The 21,448-nt window shown below is 52.0% G+C and overlaps 5 protein-coding genes across 5 annotated transcripts; 4 read left to right on the top strand and 1 right to left on the bottom strand.

Annotated features, from left to right (window-relative positions):
* Positions 1-691: 691 nt before the first annotated feature.
* EV422DRAFT_182831 (uncharacterized protein) lies at positions 692-3,418 on the top strand. Its single transcript, XM_053065158.1, has 4 exons — positions 692-1,156; positions 1,223-2,509; positions 2,577-2,793; positions 2,876-3,418. Exons 1-4 carry the CDS (start codon positions 812-814, stop codon positions 3,154-3,156), a joined length of 2,130 nt encoding a protein of 709 aa, XP_052923340.1. The 5' UTR covers positions 692-811; the 3' UTR covers positions 3,157-3,418.
* Positions 3,419-4,102: 684 nt separating this feature from the next.
* Positions 4,103-6,056, top strand: EV422DRAFT_182833 (uncharacterized protein). The gene has a single exon (XM_053065159.1). It carries the CDS (start codon positions 4,323-4,325, stop codon positions 5,613-5,615), a length of 1,293 nt encoding a protein of 430 aa, XP_052923339.1. The 5' UTR covers positions 4,103-4,322; the 3' UTR covers positions 5,616-6,056.
* Positions 6,057-6,776: 720 nt separating this feature from the next.
* Positions 6,777-7,743, top strand: EV422DRAFT_182847 (uncharacterized protein). The gene is made up of 2 exons (XM_053065160.1): positions 6,777-7,629; positions 7,740-7,743. The coding sequence occupies exon 1, from the start codon at positions 6,866-6,868 to the stop codon at positions 7,478-7,480; it is 615 nt and encodes a 204-aa protein (XP_052923338.1). The 5' UTR covers positions 6,777-6,865; the 3' UTR covers positions 7,481-7,629; positions 7,740-7,743.
* Positions 7,744-7,794: 51 nt separating this feature from the next.
* On the top strand, positions 7,795-11,852 carry EV422DRAFT_602413 (citrate synthase-like protein; the record flags this gene model as incomplete). Its single annotated transcript, XM_053073718.1, has 2 exons — positions 7,795-11,163; positions 11,238-11,852. The coding sequence occupies 2 exons, from the start codon at positions 7,795-7,797 to the stop codon at positions 11,445-11,447; spliced, it is 3,579 nt and encodes a 1,192-aa protein (XP_052923337.1). The 3' UTR covers positions 11,448-11,852.
* On the bottom strand, positions 11,680-14,598 carry EV422DRAFT_538337 (HSF-type DNA-binding-domain-containing protein). Its single transcript, XM_053070966.1, has 6 exons — positions 14,323-14,598; positions 14,008-14,264; positions 13,851-13,944; positions 13,719-13,775; positions 13,031-13,649; positions 11,680-12,959 (listed from the first exon to the last, which is right to left on the bottom strand). Exons 1-6 carry the CDS (start codon positions 14,494-14,496, stop codon positions 11,932-11,934), a joined length of 2,229 nt encoding a protein of 742 aa, XP_052923336.1. The 5' UTR covers positions 14,497-14,598; the 3' UTR covers positions 11,680-11,931.
* Positions 14,599-21,448: the final 6,850 nt, after the last annotated feature.

Here is a 21,448-nt window from a genome sequence, read left to right as displayed (position 1 = left end):
GACGCAGAGAAGTTACCGTACAGAGCCATACTATGCAGGACGTCTCAAACCGGCAGGTTCTCGCTTCGATCAGGCTAAAACCGTGCTGGCGAGACGGTACGGAATCAGCGAACTTCTTATGACATGCCAGCATCGATGGTATTTTGTCCCTCCAGATCCTGGATTTGAAAAGCACGACGAAAGTTCGCAAAAATCACACGCTCTACATACATATGTACTGTATATGGGCTTTCCTTCGGGCCTGCGACTTCCAACATGGAAAGATACGCCGGCTGGCTCCTGATGGAGCTCCTTCCTTACGTACTGTGCTTTTGGGGGTGTCCGCGGTGTGTCTGGGAAGGCGGCAGTACGGCGGACGGGTAAAACAGTTCCTTGTCACGGGCTCCCTTCAAACCGCCGCGGATGACTTTGATGATGATTTGCAAATGATTGTTGCGAGCGTCCCCAGGCTCCCCAAACGCACATCTTCTTTCGCACCGGCTTTCTCAAATACGTGCTTGCCAAGGCCAACACTCATCAGCCCCAGCCAACTCACGCCATCGCAATTCCAGCATACCATACGCAACGTAATATATTCAGTCGCTTTCTCTGACGGTCTGCGCTCACTCTGGACACTCAACAACAATTTGAGACGGTTACAGCTGAGCTCCCGCGTATAGTCAAGTCGCATTAGTTTCGACAAAGTTCCGACGCACGTATATCGTTCAAACTCCCCCTAATCGCTCCGCTCTTGAGCCCTCTGGTCACTCGCCCGGACGATTCCCCTCCCTGCGCCTGTCCTTTCATTGCTGACAAACCCGCAGGGTTGCCGATGAGTTTCGATTTCCCAGGAACTGTGGTGGGGGAGGAGGATCCCGTAATGGACGCCTACACAGTTCTGACGGGCGGGGCACGACGCCCTTCCGCCGACTCGGAAACGAGCCAGGTGTCCGCATACACAGCCGGCACGAATTCCTTGCCAAAGAGCCGAAACCGAACTCGCCATGGCAACGGTGTAGCTTTCAACACTCCGCCAGTGGAGGCAAAGCCATCCCCTCCACCTTCCGATGGGGAGCGGCTCATTGTGCATACGATGCCAAGACGGAGTTATGTGGCGGATAACATTCCACGGCTGGTGTATACAACGAAATTCGGCGGCAAGACGGATTTCCCATTGGTTCGTTCAAGTTCTGTTTCCGAATGCATAAATGGCCTTGTGCTAATCAAATCTTGACCAATACAGATTGGCGATGAGACAACAGTAGGGAGAAGGGATGACAACAATATATCCCTTCCATGTGCGCGGATAAGCAAATATCATGGACTGATCGTCAAAGGCGAGCAGGGATACTATCTGCGTGACAAGAACTCGTCGAACGGCATCAGGGTGAATGACAAGCTGATAGCTCCGAATACTCCACACCTCCTGAGGGAAAATGATAAGATTGAGATTGGGTCTTTCATTCTATACTTCCATGATGGCATACCGCGGAAGATCAAAGTCGAGCCATCATCGCCACTACCGTCCCCATCCACACCAACCACGGCGGTTCCTGGCAGTGTATATGGGGCCGTAGCATCAGGAGCAGCCGCATATCAACAACCACCGCATGCGCTGTCTCCGTCTCGGCGTCCCTCGGCCGCCGGGCAGAATGATGACGATTACAAATATAACAAACTTGTAACAATTTTGCCTTCTGAGCAAAAGTACGATCAGTCGATGACAATTCAAGCGGAGTTGCCGGCAACCGGGACGGATATGGTGTCGAATCAGTTTCAACGAGGGGACGATGTCACGGATATCAACACGTTGAGGGAGGACTACGAGAAACTGCGACTGGCGTACGAGCTCTCCAAAGTGTTTTCCACCAACATCACGTCAGCATTGTCTAAATCCTGCGAGTTGATGTTTGACATTCTCCCCATCGACCGAGCTGTTGTGTTACTACGGGAGGAGGACACCAATATGCTTTGCGTACACTACGTCAAGATTCGCGAAGGGCGGGGCTACGATCATAAGGAAATTTGCCTCTCTTCGACTATCCTGCGGAAGGTGTTCCATTCGCGGAAATGTCTGGTCACCTCGGACGCTTTCGAAGATCCGATGCTTTCAAAGCAAGCCAGTGTGAAAGTCGGACAGATTCGGTCTGTGATTTGCGTGCCGCTCATTTCACATAACAAAGTGCACGGGATTCTGCATTTGGACTCTCGCGACCGAATCAACGCGTTCTCGACGAAAGATGTCTCCTTGGTCCTTACCATCTCAACCCAGACCGCCTTGGCAATCGAGAACTCTTTACTCATTAAAGAGATCCAAAACAAAGCGAAGTTGCAAGAGAACTTGTCTCGTTTCTTGCCGCCACACGTCGTCAGCAAGATGACGCATGCCAAAGGAATCGAAGGGATACGTAAAGGGGGAAGGGAAGTGGTGGGGACGATTCTGTTCGCCGACATTCGTGGATTCACGCAATTGTCGGAAAAGTCAACTCCGTCGGAAGTCGTTTCGCTTTTGAACGACTATTTTGAGCGGGTGAGTTGCCCACTTCCCATCTTTCCTGTTACACCTTTGCGAGGTTAATTTTTGTGTTTTCGCGCAGCTTGTCAATATAGTCTTCAAGTACTCAGGTATTGTCGACAAGTACATTGGCGATGCCCTTATGGCTGCATTTGGGACGTTAGCGGACGAGGGGCCAGATCCGGAATTCAGGGCCGTGAGCGCTGCCCTTGAGTTCAAAGAAGCTATTCGGGATATGAACATTGAAAGGGCGAAAACCGGAAAAGAGCCGGTATCTGTCGGCATCGGGCTCAACACGGGTATGCTATTACGTGCTTGACGTGTTATGCAATATATTCCATCGGCATCAATCATTTTAACATCTTGACATGCATTTCATAGGCGAGCTCCTCACTGGTTTTATAGGATCATCTCAGCGTCTCGAATATACCTGTATCGGCGACACCGTCAACACATCCTCCCGCATCTGCTCGATGGCCTCCACGAATCAAGTGCTAATATCGCAAAGCACATGGGACGCGCTCAATGGGAGATTCGAAGTCCAAGAAGTTGGAGGGAGGATGTTCAAGGGGAAAGAGAGGGAGGTGGTTGTGCACGAGGTCATGGCCAAGTTGGATCTTCCACCACCAGAGCGATTGAGTCCTCCACCGGCTCAGACGTGAGACACCAACTTTATTTTAGGTTTCTTCGCTCCTGATTGCACTGGTGTGTTGATTTTGTACATATCTCGCACATTTTTGGTTTTTGTAAATAGCGTGATTGTGGTACATAACATAACAATCATGGAATTACATGCTGTTTCGTATGTTACGTAGTTAAGAGCTGGCCTTGAAGCGGACTACCCCAGGCGTGGTTCACAATCCAAGTGTCTTCTTTAACCGAAACTTTACTAGTACTAGCCTGCCGGTGTGACAAAAACAATCTGAAGAAAGCAGCCACCTTTTCCTTGCCTCCAAACGTTCAAAATCGCGAACATAACCCGCCTCCCTCCAGAAGTTCATCAGACATCGAAACGGAAATGGGTGACATCAAGAACGCGTTCGAGATTATGTAAGGCGCGCCACCCTTCAGTTTGCTGCAAATGATACAACTTGTGAACAATCCATTCGCCTCTCTCAATTTTCAACCCGAGAACCGCCGGTTTGAGCTACTACCTGATCTCCGGGTCCCACGGTAAGATCTAATGTCAGATGCGATACCGCAAGATCGGCCGTGAGACGAAACGGGGCTGGATGGGAAAGTCTGCGCGCTGATTGGACAAGAGCGGGAAAACACACGGAGCCACGAACGCCTTTCTCACACAGCGTGTCGGGGGCATCTGAACGAAGTTGCTGGCCGGCAGAGAGAGAGACAGACAGAGAGAGACAGAGAGAGAGATGGGGGGCATCGGGTCACGTTCGCTTATGGTATTGGGCCCCGTTAGTATCTATCGCTTTTTCCCCGCTGCCGCCCCCCCCGTCCCCTCCAGATCCAGGCGCCAACCCCCACCCCACCCACCGGCAACAACCCCCTCCGGCCTTTCTTTCAGAGGAAGCTCAGCGGGCTCAGCGGGCTCAGGGGGGCACAAGCGTTTGAGCAAAAGAAGGCAGAAGTTTTGGCTCGCTGGCTGGTTTAATACTGCAGGTGTCCGCGCAAGTCGCCCAAACTCCTGCGAGCGTTCGCAAACCGCTCTTCTTGTAACTCTCTTGCCCTTCCCGTCGTCGGCGCTGGCGTCAGCGGTCCTCCTTCTTTCTGCATCGCACGTTCTCGAATTCTCCCATCAACACCCACCGCCTGAGAAAACGCAAAATATACGCAGCCCTCGCCTCGAACAACAAGCTCAGCAACCATGGTCGCAACAGCAAACACAATCTTCAAGATAAGGGCGATCGCCGACTTTATAGCTCCGAAAGCTACGGACTCGGACTGTCTCCTCTCATTCCGCCAAAGCCAAGCATTCTACGTTCTCTCGACGGACCCCATAAAGCAACTGTATTTTGTGAGTACACAGTATGCGACCCCTTTCTCACGCACAGCCGTGTCAGGGCTGGTGCCCATCTCGCATTTTGAGCTCGTGGATTTGATGAGCAAAGACCCCGACCCGGCGGCGAGGGCACGGACCGCCAGCAAGAACGCAGCAGCACGACCACCGACCACTCACAACGAGAACGCGGGCCACATTGCAGAGTCGATGCCGGCGGCAGCTGCAGCAGAAAACGCAGCTGGGCCTATGGCCAAGATCGGACGGAGAATATATTCATACTTGCAGACAAATGTTCGCCGGCACTCCGAAGGCATGCGCCTTGGACCTGTGGCCGACATGGAGCAGGCTGAGCAAAGGGTTCGGGCCGGCACCGTTCCTCGCAAAGTGTCGGTGCGCCAGAATACCCGATTACGAGAAGGCACCGTTGACAATGGGAGCCGCTCAAACGCATATGGTGGAAGCTTTGCCCATCAGCAATACAACCCGTTATTCGAGAGAGTTGTCAAAGCTCAAGTCGTGTCCATCGTTCGCCAACCCATGTCCCACCACGCTGAATCCCTCGGCTCCATTCACCCCCGCGCCGATCTTTGCTACGTGATCAAAGTCGTACTCCCAAGCAGGACCGTCGTCATCAACCGCTCGTACGAGGACTTTCTCATTCTTAACAACTCCCTCTCACAAAAGTTCGGCTCGTACGCAGAGACAAAAGTCTACATCCCACCACTGCCTCCAGCGCTCTCGGCCATGGTCAGCGAACGCCCTTCAGAGGCACGCCTGACCGACCATCAGGAAGACATTTCAAAGTACCTCTCCCGCCTCTGCCAGATGCCTCCACCATTGCGTGAAAGCGAGATCGTCATCCGCTTCTTTGCATCGAATTCCGGACAAGACGACCCGATTAGCCCGCCAAAAGAAGCCCGATCAAATAGCCACTCGAGGCACGCTCCCACGCTGGGATCCCTCCAGCGAAAACTAGGCCAGCCGACAGTTCGCCACGGTTCGTCAAAGAGCATCGCGGCAGCACAGTCACCCACCGTTGCGATTGCGGAACAGATGGAGGCAGGATTCGCAATCTCCAAAAGTAGTAGCAAACACTTCATGTCCCCAGAGAGGATTGGCGATTTCGACGAAGAGGATTTCCTGCAGGCGTATGCGTAACTGGGAATGCCTCTATTACTCGACACGCCACCGCGACCCTATTTCAATCGCGAAATGCTGCCGCCCAGTCGTAGATTTTTTGTAGAGACACTATGTAGTATCTGAGACGACGGATGGCCCTGCATATAAAACTTAGATAGCTCTGCACAGTTTGGCTCATAAACTCATGTCATAACGCCCGAATGAAATGCCGATTCATGTCCCAAATTAACGTGTGGTATTATGAAGCCTTCAACGGTGCCGTGCCTAGTTATTGGCGTTGAGTCGCATTTGCTGAAACGTCTCGGGACAGATCCGCCCATCAAGTGCATTAGCCGAAATCGACTATGATGTGCTTGCTGCGGGAACGATAAAGAAGAACGGAAGTGAACACACAAATATCGTTTGAGTACGCTCCAGCGGGCATAGGGCATAGGGCATAATGTGGAGGCTATCGCCAGGAGCTTCATTGACCATTACATACCTCGCATCGAGCAACGGCGTGCATTATGAGTATGCCCTCAGTTTCCAAAGCCTTTGCTAAAGTGTTTCGTAAGTCTCTCTCCTCGCCATCTGCTTGTTCACGTCCTTGTGCCCTTGAAAGCACTGCGGCCTCCTGCAAGGCGGAGGATGCGTCCAGAATCGCAGGCGAGCCTACTGTGGCGGTCCTGGTTGCGGCTGCAGCCGGCTCCAATGAGAACTTCATGTTTTTCTTAAACAGTGTGGGAAAGGCAGTTCAAGGATGAGATCTTCCAAGATGGCACGCAACTGAATTGAGTGAGATGGAAACCCATTGCTGTCACTTCCTACTCGATCGATCGACCACGTGACTTGTCGGCAGAAAGGAGAATTGATTGAGTACTTCCCGTCCTTTTCCCCGTTCATGTCCGATTCGAGACGGCCAGACCCGCTGAAACTGCCCGTGTGTGGTGCAGCAACGAGGTGCTTGACACAGATCGATATGTGGATGTGCGCTGGTGAACGGGAAAAGCCTGAGGAAGAGCTTTTCGAACACCGCCGAGGCAGACCTTGCACAAATCCCCAGCGCGAACTCTGCCCCTGTGGGGACGATCCTTATCCGGAACGACCACATTCAGCAACCGGCACCTGTACAGTACGTGTAACATGTTTGTCGTCTGTCTGCGGTCCACAGACTACAGTATATTCGATGTAGTTCAGTATAGTCCGTACTGGATCGATACGGAGTATGCACGGAAGATGCGTCGCGCCGTACGCCATAGGATGTGCATGTTATTCGAACTTTGACAGGAATGCATGTGCAAATGTTCTGGATTTATCGGCCCACTGCCCGGTCGGAAGAGCGGACTATGCAGACGGTGATTTGGCAGCTGATGCAGTATGCATATGATGTGTGGCCCGGTGTGAAATCGATGTTTCCGCTCGTACCATCTTTCGACGAACCAGTCGGATGCCATTGGCGCGCAGTAAAGGGTAAATGGCGGAGCGGACGCGTTTTCTCCCCCGGCTGCAATGATTCATTCACCATTACCTCCCTAATACCCCTCCCCTCCCTCACTTATCGCTTGTCATCTGTAAGGTCGAAGGAGAGTAGGACGGATGTGTGGCATGCTGTGTGCTTCTGGCCTTTCCTTGTGTGCATGTGCGAGAGAGAGCGAGGGGAAGTCGCTGATTGCTGCGATAAGTGGGCGACCATGATGCGTGTGTCAGAGGCGGAGGACGACCCAAACGCGCGGTCCCTCCTCCCACACAGATCCAGGAATCGTATAAAAGCTCACACCGACAAGGCTTCGTCCCTTGCCTCCGTCCAAACCCACAAACCTTCTGACCAAACTCAGAATAACATTCCGCTGGCAGGTATATATCCCCATCAAAGTCCCATGGCCGGATCTCAGCGAGTCCTATAAACTTCGCGGTTGTCCCTGACGTTTCTCGTACCATCCTTGCTCGTTCCGATCTAGCAGTTCAGCCAAGCTACTATATCCGAAAACATCGAGTGGTCCAGCAGTTTCGCTTGCATACTGAACGCACTTTCAAACCAACTTCACACGCACATGTAAGTCATCCTTGCGCCTCACTCCCGCTGTTTATGGTGGAACTGCTGGATACCTTGATCTACTTGGCTTGGGCCGAAGAGTCAGTAATAACTCAGTTTCCTTTTCCCAGACCCTATTACCTCGCCGTCCGAATTTTTTCACTGCCTGAGCCGTGATTGCTCATCATGTCGGCCAAACCGATCCGTGAGTTTGATGGGAAGCACCTCCTGGCGTACTGGCTTCCCCGCCTGTCGCATCCTTCGCAGGGTATTGGTGCCACCACCGGCTCTGCCACATCACCAGCGACGTCGAACGGAGAGCACTCAGTCAAGTCCAACGGCAAAGCCAGCCTCCCCAGTCCCACCGCAACTTCTCCCACCAACCCCGCCGCCACTTTCCTCGCTCCCAACCGCATGGTCCACCTCGCATTCGACACCTCCCTCCTCGTAAATGAGCAGCAATTCCAGAACCACGTACTGGAAGTCTTCGACATCGCCGAAAAGGAGAATCCTTGGGTTCTTTCGCAAAAGCTTGTCTGCAAGCCTGACCAACTGATCAAGCGTAGGGGGAAGAACGGACTCTTGGGCATCAACCTGGACTGGGCAGGTGTGAAGGAGTGGATCTCCAAGCGTGCAGGGAAGCCCTTCAAACTCGAGAAGACGGAGGGCCTCCTACACACTTTCCTTGTCGAGCCCCTTTGCATCCATCCGCAAGACTCGGAATACTACGTTGCGATCAACTCGGTTCGTGAAGGTGACTGGATCCTTTTCACGCACGAGGGAGGTGTTGATGTCGGAGACGTCGACGCCAAGGCCCGAAAGTTCCTGGTGCAGGTCGACCAGCCTTTCCCCGAACCGAGCGTTATCGAAAAGGCTCTCCTCTTCGACGTGAAATCCGCCACTCAAAAGGCCACTCTGGTTGAGTTCATCACACGCCTGTATGCCGTCTACTCCGAGCTGCAGTTTACCTACCTCGAAATCAACCCTCTCGTTGTCCTCGACTCGCCCAACGGCACAGGTCCTGCACAAGTCTTCTACCTCGATCTCGCGGCGAAGCTGGACCAAACCGCTGAGTTCGAGTGCGGAAAGTACTGGGCGATGGCACGGAAAAACGCATACCGCACCACCGTTTCTGGGCCTTCCCACGGTCCCGCCATGGAGTTCCCGGCACCGTTCGGCAGGGAGCTAACGAAGGAAGAGGCCTACATTGCTGACCTTGACGCGAAGACGGGGGCCTCCCTGAAGCTCACGGTTCTCAACCCGACTGGTCGCATTTGGACGATGGTTGCTGGAGGTGGTGCTTCCGTGGTCTACTCCGATGCCATCGCAGCACTTGGCTACGCACACGAGCTCGCCAACTACGGAGAGTATTCTGGCGCTCCTTCGGAATCGCAAACCTATGAGTACGGCAAAACCATCCTCGACCTCATGACGCGTGGTAACCCGCATCCCGAGGGCAAGTTCCTCTTCATCGGAGGAGGAATTGCCAACTTCACCAACGTCGCCGCCACATTCAAGGGAATCATCCGCGCCATGAAGGAATACCAACGACCTTTGCAAGAGCACCACGTTCGCGTTTTCGTCCGACGTGCCGGCCCGAACTACCAAGAAGGTCTTCGCATGATGCGCAACCTCGGCGAGAATCTCGGTGTCGAGATCAACGTTTTTGGTCCTGAAATGCACGTCACCGGTATTGTGCCCTTGGCTTTGAAGGGAGGTGATGTTGCCAAGGCTCTCAACGGACACGCCAATGCTTCTACCGGTTTGTTGGACGGTGCGCAGCCTTCTTCCGGTGCTCAGGCTACCAACGATCCAAGCCACGGTGCGCAGACTGTTCAAGAGGACACAACGTTGCCGGCCGGGGTTGTACCTTTCACGTCCAGGACCCGCGCTTTCATCTACGGGATGCAGCCTCGCGCCGTGCAAGGCATGCTGGACTTTGACTTCATGTGCAACCGCAAGGAGCCTTCCGTCGCCTGCATGATCTACCCGTTCGGTGGTCACCACGTGCAAAAATTCTACTGGGGCACCAAGGAGATGCTCATCCCCGTCTACACTACCGTACAAGAGGCCGTCGACCGTTTCCCGGGAGTTGATGTCGTCGTCAACTTTGCGTCCTGCCGAAGTGTGTACGAATCGACAACTCAGCTTCTGTCGTTCCCCGCTATCCGCACCATCGCTATCATTGCCGAGGGTGTACCAGAGAAGCGCGCACGCGCTCTCCTCCACGAAGCTACCCAGAGAAACGTTCTTCTAATCGGTCCCGCCACTGTCGGTGGTATCAAACCTGGATGCTTCAAGATCGGCAACACCGGTGGAATGATGGACAACATTGTATCTTCGAAACTCTACCGACCGGGATCCGTTGCGTACGTCTCGAAGTCTGGCGGTATGTCCAACGAGCTCAACAACATTGTCTCACGCGCTACCGATGGCGTATACGAGGGAGTTGCTATTGGAGGAGACCGATACCCGGGTTCCACCTTCATCGACCACATGCTTCGTTATGAGAAGGACCCCAACGCCAAGATCCTCGTTCTTCTTGGAGAGGTCGGTGGGGTGGAAGAATACCACATCGCAAGAGCTGTGAAGGAGGGCCGCATCACCAAGCCCGTCGTCGCTTGGTGTATCGGTACCTGCGCCAAGATGTTCACCACCGACGTGCAATTCGGCCACGCCGGCAGTTTCGCGAACTCGGACGTTGAAACCGCAGAGGCGAAGAACCGCGCGCTCAAGGCTGCTGGTGTCATCGTCCCCGACACCTTCGAAGATCTCCCAGCAGCTCTCGAAGAAGTTTACCGCAAATTGACTTCCAACAAGACCATCGTCCCCCGAGCAGAGCCCCCTGTTCCCAAGATTCCCATCGACTACTCTTGGGCGCAGGAACTCGGTCTCATCCGCAAACCTGCATCCTTCATCTCGACCATCTGCGATGACCGTGGCCAAGAACTTCTCTACGCAGGCATGGCCATCAGCGAAGTATTCAAGGAGGACATTGGCATCGGAGGCGTCCTCAGTTTGCTCTGGTTCAAGCGTCGGTTGCCCAGCTACGCCGCCAAGTTCATTGAGATGGTTCTTATGCTGACAGCCGACCACGGACCCGCTGTTTCTGGAGCGCACAACACCATCGTTACAGCTCGTGCCGGCAAAGACCTCATCTCCTCTCTCGTTGCCGGTCTGCTCACCATCGGCGATCGTTTCGGTGGAGCTCTGGATGGCGCCGCGAGGGACTTCTCCACAGCCTATGACTCCAACCTGGCGCCTTCAGAGTTTGTGACTGCCAAGCGGAAGGCCAACCAGCTCATCTTGGGTATCGGCCACAAGATCAAGTCGAGGACGAACCCCGATCTCCGCGTGGAAATTGTAAAGGACTTTGTGCTGAACAACTTCCCCAACACCGAAATCTTCCGTTACGCCCTCGAGGTCGAGAAATTTACGACCGCGAAGAAGGACAATCTGATTCTCAATGTTGATGGCGCAGTCGGGGTGGCCTTCGTTGATCTCTTGAGGGGATGCGGCGCTTTCAGCAGGGAAGAGGCCGAGGAGTACATCAAGGTATGTAAGGGTGCTTTCACCAATACCCAGTTGTTAAGCTCTATCTCACCATCCATTCTCATTTGAACATTCAGATCGGTACTTTGAACGGTCTCTTCGTCCTTGGCCGCTCTATCGGTTTCATCGGACATTACCTTGACCAGAAGCGTCTCAAGCAAGGATTGTACCGCCACCCTTGGGACGATATCTCGTACTTGACTCCCGAGACCTCTGGTTTTGGCAGCCATGAACGCACATTAGCAGAAGGCAGTGTAGTTATGGAGCGCGGCGCCCAGCGGAACTGATACCAGCATGGGTTACGCCCTCGCCATTTTCCTGCAAACGTTCTCGTTCCATGGGCTTAGATCCTCCTAACATAGATTTTTCTCCAACAATTCCGCGCATTTACCCCGCTGCAGTCATCGTAGTTTCTTCCACCTTGCCCATTTCTGTAGTATTTTGCCATCATATGCGAGCGACCCAAATTTTGTTCAATGTCTCTCATTCGAAATTAATTCATCCCAACTATAGCTCATGCCCGCTGCTACCGCCGTTTGGCAATTTCAATGGCAACCAATTGGCGTTCCGACTGGTGTGCTCTACGATATCGGGGCGGAAAACATGGCGGTAATTGACAGTCCATTCCCCACGACCACGTCGGGCAATCCAATTCCAGTTGAGGAAAGATATGGTACCATCAAACATTTCCAACTCTGTCTATGTACAAACATAAATTATTGATGAAAGGTATGCCAAGACCAGCTGACACAGTGTCGACATAAATACAAGCTACTCTTCGTCTGGGGCATACGGGTAGTGCGGAGGAAGTCGGCCTTGATCCTGCGATGCAGAACCTCCATGGGGATAAGCTGACGCGATGTCCGAGCAGCACTGGCAGCGTTGCTCCCCAGTCGGTGTCGGGGGCTGGAACCGCCCATGTCGTCGGCTTGATCGTGCGGTCGCGGCGGATGCAGGTCCAGCGCCGAAAAGATAAGGAGAGAGAGCGTAAGAGTAAGGCAGCGACGATGGCATCGGCGAAAGGCTTGCGTAGGCAAGAACGTCGGCAGGGGAAGCGAGAAGTCCATAAGGATCCGCGGCAGCAGCTGCAGCCGCCGCCATGATTGTGACATCATCGAATCGACGGAAGCTGGAAGCTCCAGCAGGAATAGCTGTAGCAGAACCACGCCCGGACTTTATCGAACGCTGATGGGTCAAACGAGCCGCGTCGGTGGGAAGACAGATCGCTGATTTAGGGTCGGAGGGAGCGATCATCGGCGCCCTGGATGAACCTTCTTGGTATCGCCCAGAGAGCACCGGGTTGGCGGACATATGTCCTTTGTGCAGTAGCCTGTTCAGGCCTTTATGTTCTCTATATGTTGCGAGCTGACCGGCATCTTCGTCCGTAGTGGTTGTTGGAAATGGATCTGCGGGAATCGAGGCGGCCCGAAGATCAACTTCGTAAGGCCCCGAAACGTCTGCTTTGACCAAAGGGGGGAGGCTGATATGGGTCAACTTCGGCGGATCGAAGGCTGTAAAAATCGGTGGCGGTGGCTGCGCTCGTCGATGAAAGGAAAGCTGCTTATGCTTCGCGAAGCTCTCGGGTATATGTGTGTGGGAGATGTTGCTGGTATCCAGGCTACCAACTGATCCGGCGTTGAGCTCAGTTTGGTCGTCCGACGTTTGTGTGTCCTGCTCCAGTTCACGTGCCGATTGCGGGGAATGGAACTCTGTGTCTTCTTCTTCTATGTGACTCAGCTTATTTTGATGCTGCTGAAGCTCCTCGTCCTGGGTATACATGTCTGAAGAACTGTCGAAATCTTTTTGCATTGGTTAGTTTTGCTTCCCTATCTCAAGGCATCCGAATACAATGGTAGTGAGGTCAACCCACCAATAGGATCTGTCGTAAAGTCCTCTGCGTGCTGTGCGCCCACCCGAAGCACAGGCGGCCATGCCTGCTCCTCAAAATGGAGCCCATGAGATCTCACCATTGTCCTCGCATCGTGAGCGGTTGGCGATCCGAAGGCTCCAGCAATCACTGAGGGCTGTGGAAACTGATAGGGGTATAGTTGCGGGTGTGGGAAAAAATGTCTCAAGTGCTGCATGCTTCGACGAGCTGCCTCAACCCGTCGTTGGTGTTCGAGCGTCTTTTGCGCATGCACGTCGTAAGATGAGGATGGCCGCCCGGGAAACATCTGGAGACCGTGCGATAAATGATGCGGCTCATGAATGTCAAACATCATTTGATGTTCTTCGTTCGAGGAAGCAGCGTCTATTGGTTCCATGAAGTCAATCTCCGAATGAAGGTCCGTCTGCAGCTCGTGCTCTCGAGAGGCCGCTTTCTCAGCATACACTCTTTTCAACTCCTTCTTCGAGCCTACTTTGCGACGTATCAAGGGGAGGAGGTCTTTCCTGCCCTTCTTAAAGTAGTTGTGTGAGAATACGCAGGCCTCTTTGCTGCGGACCAGGGGAGTTTTGCGGGCATCCGAAACTCGATAAAAGCCGTATATCTGCATTTGATGTGTCAGCATATGTGTCATATGAGAGCGAGAAACGAAGACAGAGGGTTGCGTTCATACATTGAGTTGACGAACGAATGAAGGAAATTTGCAGTGCTTGAAGTATTTGGGAAGGACCTAACATCGCCAGATGTCATAACAGATGCTCGTGAGTTTCCTATTTTTGACATTCACTCAATCGACTTCGTTTACCGTTTTGGCGAACTCCTCACTGTGGAAAACGATGAAAACGTCGCCGGCAGCGTTCCATTGAACGAATCGAGTATGCTCCGGGGCGTCGACAAGGCTAAATGACAGGTTAAGCGTGATTGGAAGCTGAATCGGGGTTGGGGATTACCAGTAGACATACGTATAGAGCTTCTGAATAAACGAGCAGATGTTTTCCATCTCGATATGATTGGTCACTTCTTTCCGCCGGGGTCCCCGATCCCGTGATTGAACAGCTGAGGATAGCGGTGCTCGTGTATTTACATTGGGACCTGTGTGGCTCACCGGCGCCACATTCCTGGATACGGTTTCACTGCTGTTTTCCACAGCACTGGCGCTGGTAAGGTCGTTCGCCTTAGGGCACTCGGTGCGAGACATGAGGTCAAGAGTAAAATTCATCTATTGGGACAGTCAGGGAGAAGACCGATGCATATTTGACAGTCAATTCACAACATACCGAGTAGATAAGCAGCAAGGAAAGAAAGCAAGATTCTGGTGCTTCCACGCGCACACGGACTGTTGGAAACCGAATAGTTCGAGGATAAGGGAAGGTTTTGTCGTGCGAAAGGGTGGTCTTAGATCGCCTGTAGAACAATGTGTCGATGTGATGTTGGCCTGCCTTTGCACTCATAGAAGGCGGATCTTAGAAACTATTTTCGAAGGAAAGCCGCACCGCGGAAAAGCGTCGCGGAATCTTTCGGCTCTATAAATACGCAAAGGCTTCACGTTCACCAAGCCCAGCAGTAAGCGCAAGAAGGGAAGGGGTTCGTCCAGAGCGACGGGGTCTTACGCGTCCGACGCGTTCCTGCTTACGCGAATTCTACGGAACTGGCGGCCATTTTACCCCTTGCCTTTTCCCCTTGCTTCTGCATCATCATTTAAGCTGTCCGAAATTACAGGAATCACTTTAAATGGCTGCATGCGGCAATGGTCCCAACCGCCCCTTCCCTCTGACACGACTACGTTTATGTCAATCTACCCCGTTCGAATGACAGGCCCTACATACAGTACATACATGCGACCCTGCTCAAGAAGTACCCTTTGAAGAGAGGAAACTATCATACAAAGCGGAGATGTGAAAAACATTCGGGGAATAATGATACGACCTAAGATTGAACACGAAAAAAATCACTGCACGCTCTATACATGGTGGATAGTGGGTAGGAGTGCCTAATTAGTCAATATGTATACGGATCCGTAGCAGCTCCTCGACTTGGGACTGATCTAACTTGATCTGCAGCCTAGTTGGCATACCATACGCCGGAAAAAACAGGCATAAACCGGTTCCGACGCGCATTTGCGGACATCCATCATTTTGCGCTTGACATTCTGCAAAATACGCTGGAGAGAGGAAAGGATGTTGCATTGCGTTCATCTTTTCTGATCCTTATGAACTTCATCATCGCTCACTTTGTCGTTCGCTTTTAACCTTGGTATTTTAAATATGTTGTTCTATTGGGTAATCGGTGTCCTAAGGGATAAAATCCTTCATGACGAGTTCCGGGTCTTGAGTGATCTTGTTGAGGTAGTCGAAAACTTTAGCGCGGAGGCTCGGATGGAACGCCAGATACGGGAGGATCTTATAATAGCTTGGCTAGTCTGCGTCCCTGTCGGAATGCATGTCGTCCTCATCGGAATCTAAGGCCACCAGTTGTCATCGTCTTCCTTATCATCTTCTTCTACCTTGTCGTCAGCTTCGTAATGATCGTCCTCCCCGCGCTCATTCTCTTCCTTGTCCTCATTGCCCTCATCATCAGCTCCTCTTCATCCGTATCTTCCTCTACGTCATGCACATGAAGACTTCGACTCAATTCGATATCTCGCAGGATGAACGGAAGAAGTCTGTCCTCAGACACTTTTTCGACGAAGAACGCTGCAAAGCTTTGCTGGGAAGCTCGATAGTTTTCGTCGTATACATTTTCTAACGGGTAGTACAAGTTACGGAGTTTGCAATGCATCCATTTCCCGACAACTTGTATTAGGCAACGTGGGATATGAAGCACACCCGTTGCATTCACAGCTGGGACGCGCACTGCCGGTAGCAGGCAGCGTGGACAGCAATTACCATAGGATCAAATGGTTTGCAAGACCCACGACGGTCTCTCCAGGTGAATGACATACTATCCTGACGTCCGAGGTCGCAACATGTTCCGCTATAAGGACCGGAACATGTTCCACCATGAGGACCGGGACATGTCCACCGTGAGGACCATTGAGGATTGCGCTGGTGTGCGATCCCGGACACCTTCATATTCTACTTTGCTTTGCTGGAGTAGGTTCGCACCGTAGAATCTGGGGGGGGGGGGGGGGGGGGTAATGTGGGTTGTCCGGTTGGGGAACCACGCGCCTGTGAGACGTCTGACGGTCTGAGCATGTGTCTCCAGTGGACTCCAGCCTCACGGGTACAGTACTTTAACAGTGCTCCCGCGCGTTCCTATCGAACAAGCAGTTCCTCTTTTACTGCATACCGAATAGCAGCGTCGGCGATCACCCAGTCCATCTCCAATACCTTACAGCAACGTAGTTATCGTATACGACATCAGTTAACAACCCGTGTTGAAGGTAGTCCACAGCACAGCGAACCTTCAAAATCTGATCGAGGCCCGGCTCAAAGCCCTGACCTACACGAATAGTTTGGCCACATACATCGCAAACTACAACACTCTCCTCGCCCAGATCGCCACGGTGGATGCGAAAGAGGCGGCCCTGACCCCCAGACAGCAAAGGGTGTACTTTTGCAATGGCCTCAAAACCTATATAGTCGGCAGGGTCGTGGCGAACTACTTATTCGAACAAATCGCCCGCGCCAATAGCGAGGGCAGGGAGCTCACGATCAATGACCTCCAGGTCCAGGCCTGTGCCATCTACAACGCATGGGGCTATGCCAACGACGTCGCAGGTGTTACCCCCGATGGCCTCTCTGACAGGCCTCAGCCACGGCGACGTATGTAGCCAAGCGCCAGAAGTTAAGCGGCAATAGCGCTAACTGTACCCCTATCGGGAATCGGGACCATGACCACGACCGATGGGAACCGAAGAGACATGGCCGCGATAACAACCTTTGGATGCTATGCGGCGCCTCGGACCACTACACACCCCAGTGCCCTCTGGAAAAGAACAACAAAAGGCCCGGGCCCGGCTATCGACATGGTTGAGGCTGAGCTCCACGAAGATGGCGAGATGATGGGGAACGGCGACGGCGACCAAAGTGATTGCAGCACCGTCCGAAGCGCAGATTTTCGGGTTTGAAGTTGACCGCCTGCAACATCTCAAACTTCCCACCACGACTGCAGGACCATATCCCAGACGATCACCCTGGACCACGGATCTCAGCCAACACTTTTATGGTCCACGGCAAGTTCAAGGGGAAGTGCGCTTGAATCCTGATCGACATCGGATGCAACACTGTAATTATTAGCGATACGTGGGTCGACCGCCACAGGTTCGAATCGTATGCACCTAGAACCAAACTCGAAGTACGCTGGGGCGATAAGACTGGGAAGCACGGAGCCAGCCGGATGGTCGCCGGCCAGCTCTCGGTCTTCACCCAAGGGAAAACCTCCTATGTCAAGGAAAACGTACCCTTCGTTATCGCCCCCATCTGTGTGGATATCATCCTTGGCCTACCCTTTATCCTCGCACTCAACATCGCGAAACTCTGGACCGACGATGACTTCCCCGCACTTAAATTCACGCAAGGCACGGACGAGTTTACCATCAAGACACGTTCCACAAACAGGAAATGGGAAACTCTTACGTCCACGTTTCCTCTGGCGTTACACAAGGCGTCCCTAAGCGGACGTTGTGTGTGATGTGTGTCAGGTCGGTTCTGGCGAGGCCACATGTGATGTGATGTAGTTTACTTTGCTATTGGGAGCGGTGTGATTGATAGTGAGCGGTTCTTGCGGCGTTGCGCGTGTGATGTGATATGAGATGATCGGTTCTTGTGTCGTCGCGCTGGTCTGGTGCGTTTATGCTGTTTGTTTCCGTAAGACCAACGAGCGTGGGTGTGCTCTACGCCATTGTCGGTAGGCAGGCGTTTGACAAAGTGCGGATTTGGGTTCCCATGTAGGGTCAGGATATCCCGTCCATTTGACTAGAAAGTTTTGTACGGCGTGTCGTTCGTCGATGATATCTTCCACAACCCAAAAAGGTTGTCCGCGTACTTCAATTGGTTCAGGAGGCTGTGGAACAACACGTCGCAGGTACTCTTCTTTGCGATGTGGCGAGAAAATACCGACATGAAAGATAGGCCAGATGCCGCTGATCTTCGATGGCGATAAATCGAGTTTGTAGGTATCCGGATGTGTTCCGAGTGCGATAATTTTGAATGGTCCGATCCATGTAGCTGAGAATCAAAGCCCTCTTTGTTTGTTGATTTCTAGGTTGATACCTTGTCGATTTAAATCAACAAGATCACTGATTTTATAGGCAATTGGCGTTCAACCTTGGGAGAACGTCCGAGATCTACTTCGAATGGCGATAAACCTTCATGAGCTCAGGAAACAAATCACTGTTATGCTCGAAAAAGGATGGATACAACACCTTTGTTGTGTTGACGTGCAAATTGGTCTTGTGCACTCTGAAGGTTTTCGCGCACGATGCAGGTGATGTCTTCCTGCCCTTTCTTGTAGAGTTCGATTTCGTTCCAATCAACAGCTCAAAGTTTGAGTTCTTGTCCTTTGAGAGTGGGATTCCAATCCGGTAGGATTGGAGAACGTCCAAGATCTACTTTGAATGGCGATAAACCTTCATATTCCTCCCTTGGAGCGGTATTGTAAGCGAATTTGACTAAGGGCAATAGCTTGACCCAATTGGTTTTGTCTATTGGTTTTGTGAGATATTGCTTCCAAATCGTTTTGAGGGTTTGGATGGCTCCCTCAACTTTACCGTCGGTCTGTTGATGTCGAGGGGTAGCAAATTCGTGTTTGACACCAAGGAGAATATCAAATGCGAGGAAGAAGTCGGAGAGTGCGCAACGTTCACAATCAGTAACAAAGACTTTTGGCATACGGACATGTTTCCATACACAATCTAAGAAAACTTGAGCTAATTTGCGTCCAGTGATAGTCTACTAGTTAGCGGTAGCTGGCAAAGGAATGTAGATAGCGATCAGAACCCCATGTAGGCAAGGCAAAGCCCTATATTTTATGAAGTTATACAGTCTTGTCTTAAAACAGGAAGGAGGACGCGAGGTCCGGTGAAGTAAGAAAAGGGTGAAGTCACGTATGCGGAAGCATGGCGTAAGCGGGAGTGGGATCACGTGAGGAAATAAACTACAGGAACTCGAGAGGATGATACCTCCAACATTTCTTGAGTGGTGTTAGGATCACACGTCTGGAGAGATAACGATGCAGGCAAGACAAGCATTAAGCTGATCTGCAGTTCTTCCAACTTCAAAAATATCAAATCCGACCGTATGCCATCTTCCTTATGGAATAGGAAGAGGTCAAAGAAATCCGTATTGATGATGACCAGGTTTGAATTGTTGACAGGATTTGCAAGTTCCAATGTTATAAGCGTCCTTCATGTCGTACTATTCCACTTTCAAAGGCGTAGCAAAATTCTCTACAAGTTTTCTCGTGTTGAGGTTTCCGAGAAATTTCATCAAGGTAATCCACATATGGATCTTCCCGTAGCGCTTTTCTCCATTCTGCTTCAGAGTAGGTAGGTGAGCTTTGGGGATTGTCTGTCGTAGCGTTGGAGGAAGTGTCACCAGCAAGCATGTTGCTGATTTGCGTATGCATGTTGAGGCGACGTGGACAATCTACACAACAAGGTGCATAGATTGGATTGCGAGAAAGCATATCTGTAACGTCAGAGGAAACTGGGACGATAATGGGCCCTTCCGAGAGGGCTGGAAACGATGTATTGGAGTGAAGAAAAAAAGTAAGAAGTCATCCGCAGCGGCCGCTCGACTGACAGCTTTATATATCGGCTGCCAGTGAGGCTTGCACGGCTTCAATGAGGCTTGGAGCCTTAGGTAATGTATCACCGAGAGCTTGGGTGGCCAGCCCGAGTCTCGGATCGTGTAAAAGGAAAGAAGTATAATATGAAATACAAGTATGAGATATCCCCGACAAACCATGCAATCCTCGAACATTGGTGCCAGAACAAGGAGGCATTACCTGAGCGGCAGAAGACCCACTCGCATCCCTCGCTACGGATCACCCTTTCAGACCAATACTTAAGAAATTTAAGCATACACTCTTTAAGGACCAAAAGGGCATGCACCCCGCTAGCGGTGGAGATAACTTTCCAATCAACCTTGAGCCAGGGTCGAAACCTGTGATGCAGCCCCTCCGACACCTCGGTCCTGATGAACTCAATGAGCCCTGGAAACAGCTCACACGCCTCAGCCCATGGGGCACCCCGGTGCTTTTTACCCCCAAGAAGGATGGTGGTGTACGACTGCTGCATCGACTACCATGCCCTGAACAAGATGACCCATAAGGATGCAACCCCCCATTCCAACGTCCAGGAGCTGCGCGACTGCCTTCACCGGCATTGCCATTCAGGATGCATACCACTGCCGGATGATCCGCAAGGAAGATCACAAAAAAACTGCGTTCTGCACTTGCTTCAGGCATTTCAAATACAACATGATGCCATTCGGACTGACCAAGGCAACTGCAACATTCCAACGCTTAACAAAGAAACTTCTTGGCGACATATACAGTACCACGACAAAAGTTTTCGGAATTTTCGCGTGGTTTTATATGCGGCAAGGGTATATTTTCATACAATACATGAAAACATACTTATACAACCTATTCGGCACTATTATCGGGGATGGTTCAGTAGTCAATGCTGCCGCCTTTTGGATTAATAACCTGCTGCATACGCCGCTGCATGCTGTCAGCAAGTGAAAAAATCATCGCAGGGTCCAAACGTGCCCATTCCTCCGTCGCCATCCGTTCAAGCTCATCGAGAGTGCTTGGGCGCTGTTTTTCGACTCGATTCTTCAGAATAGCCCAGAGATTCTTGATGGGATTCAAATCGGGACTATATGCAGGCCATTTCCATGCAAGGAATGAAGTTTTCGTCAAAAAACTCCTTCGATCTTCGCGCGGTGTGAACGGGGGAGTTATCCTGCTGAAAGATCCAGTTTGCAAGCTCGGGCTCATCCTCGGGGACCCTCTCGATGAAGGGAAGGAAGTGGGTTTGCAAGATTTGCGTGTAGGCCTCCGCATTAAGGCGTCCACGGTAGCTAACAAAAGGGCCGACGCGGTCGCCGATGAAACATCCCCAAAACATGATCAAACGTCCACGTGGAGGGTGTGCCTGAACACAGTCTTCATGAAGACGTTCTCCAGGGCGACGCCAGACTCGAATTCGGCTCTCGTGTCCAAGCTCCCACGACGTTTCGTCTGTCCACACAACCTTTGCCCAATCCATGACGTGCCAGTCGCAATATGCTCTAGCAAATGCGAGCCGATTCCGCTTATGATGGGGCAGCAGACGAGGCTTTGTGATCGCAAAAGACCGCTGAAGTCCTAAGTCACTCAACCGGCGTTGAATTGTATGGGAACTGACTGGATCATCACGCCCTCGGTTGAACTGCTGAGTGATCTGACCCAACG

The sequence above is a fragment of the Fimicolochytrium jonesii genome (genome assembly GCF_025526975.1).
Source record: "Fimicolochytrium jonesii strain JEL569 chromosome Unknown EV422scaffold_22, whole genome shotgun sequence".
Taxonomy (NCBI): Eukaryota; Fungi; Chytridiomycota; class Chytridiomycetes; order Spizellomycetales; family Powellomycetaceae; genus Fimicolochytrium; species Fimicolochytrium jonesii.
This window is presented reverse-complemented; position numbering and strand designations above follow the sequence as displayed.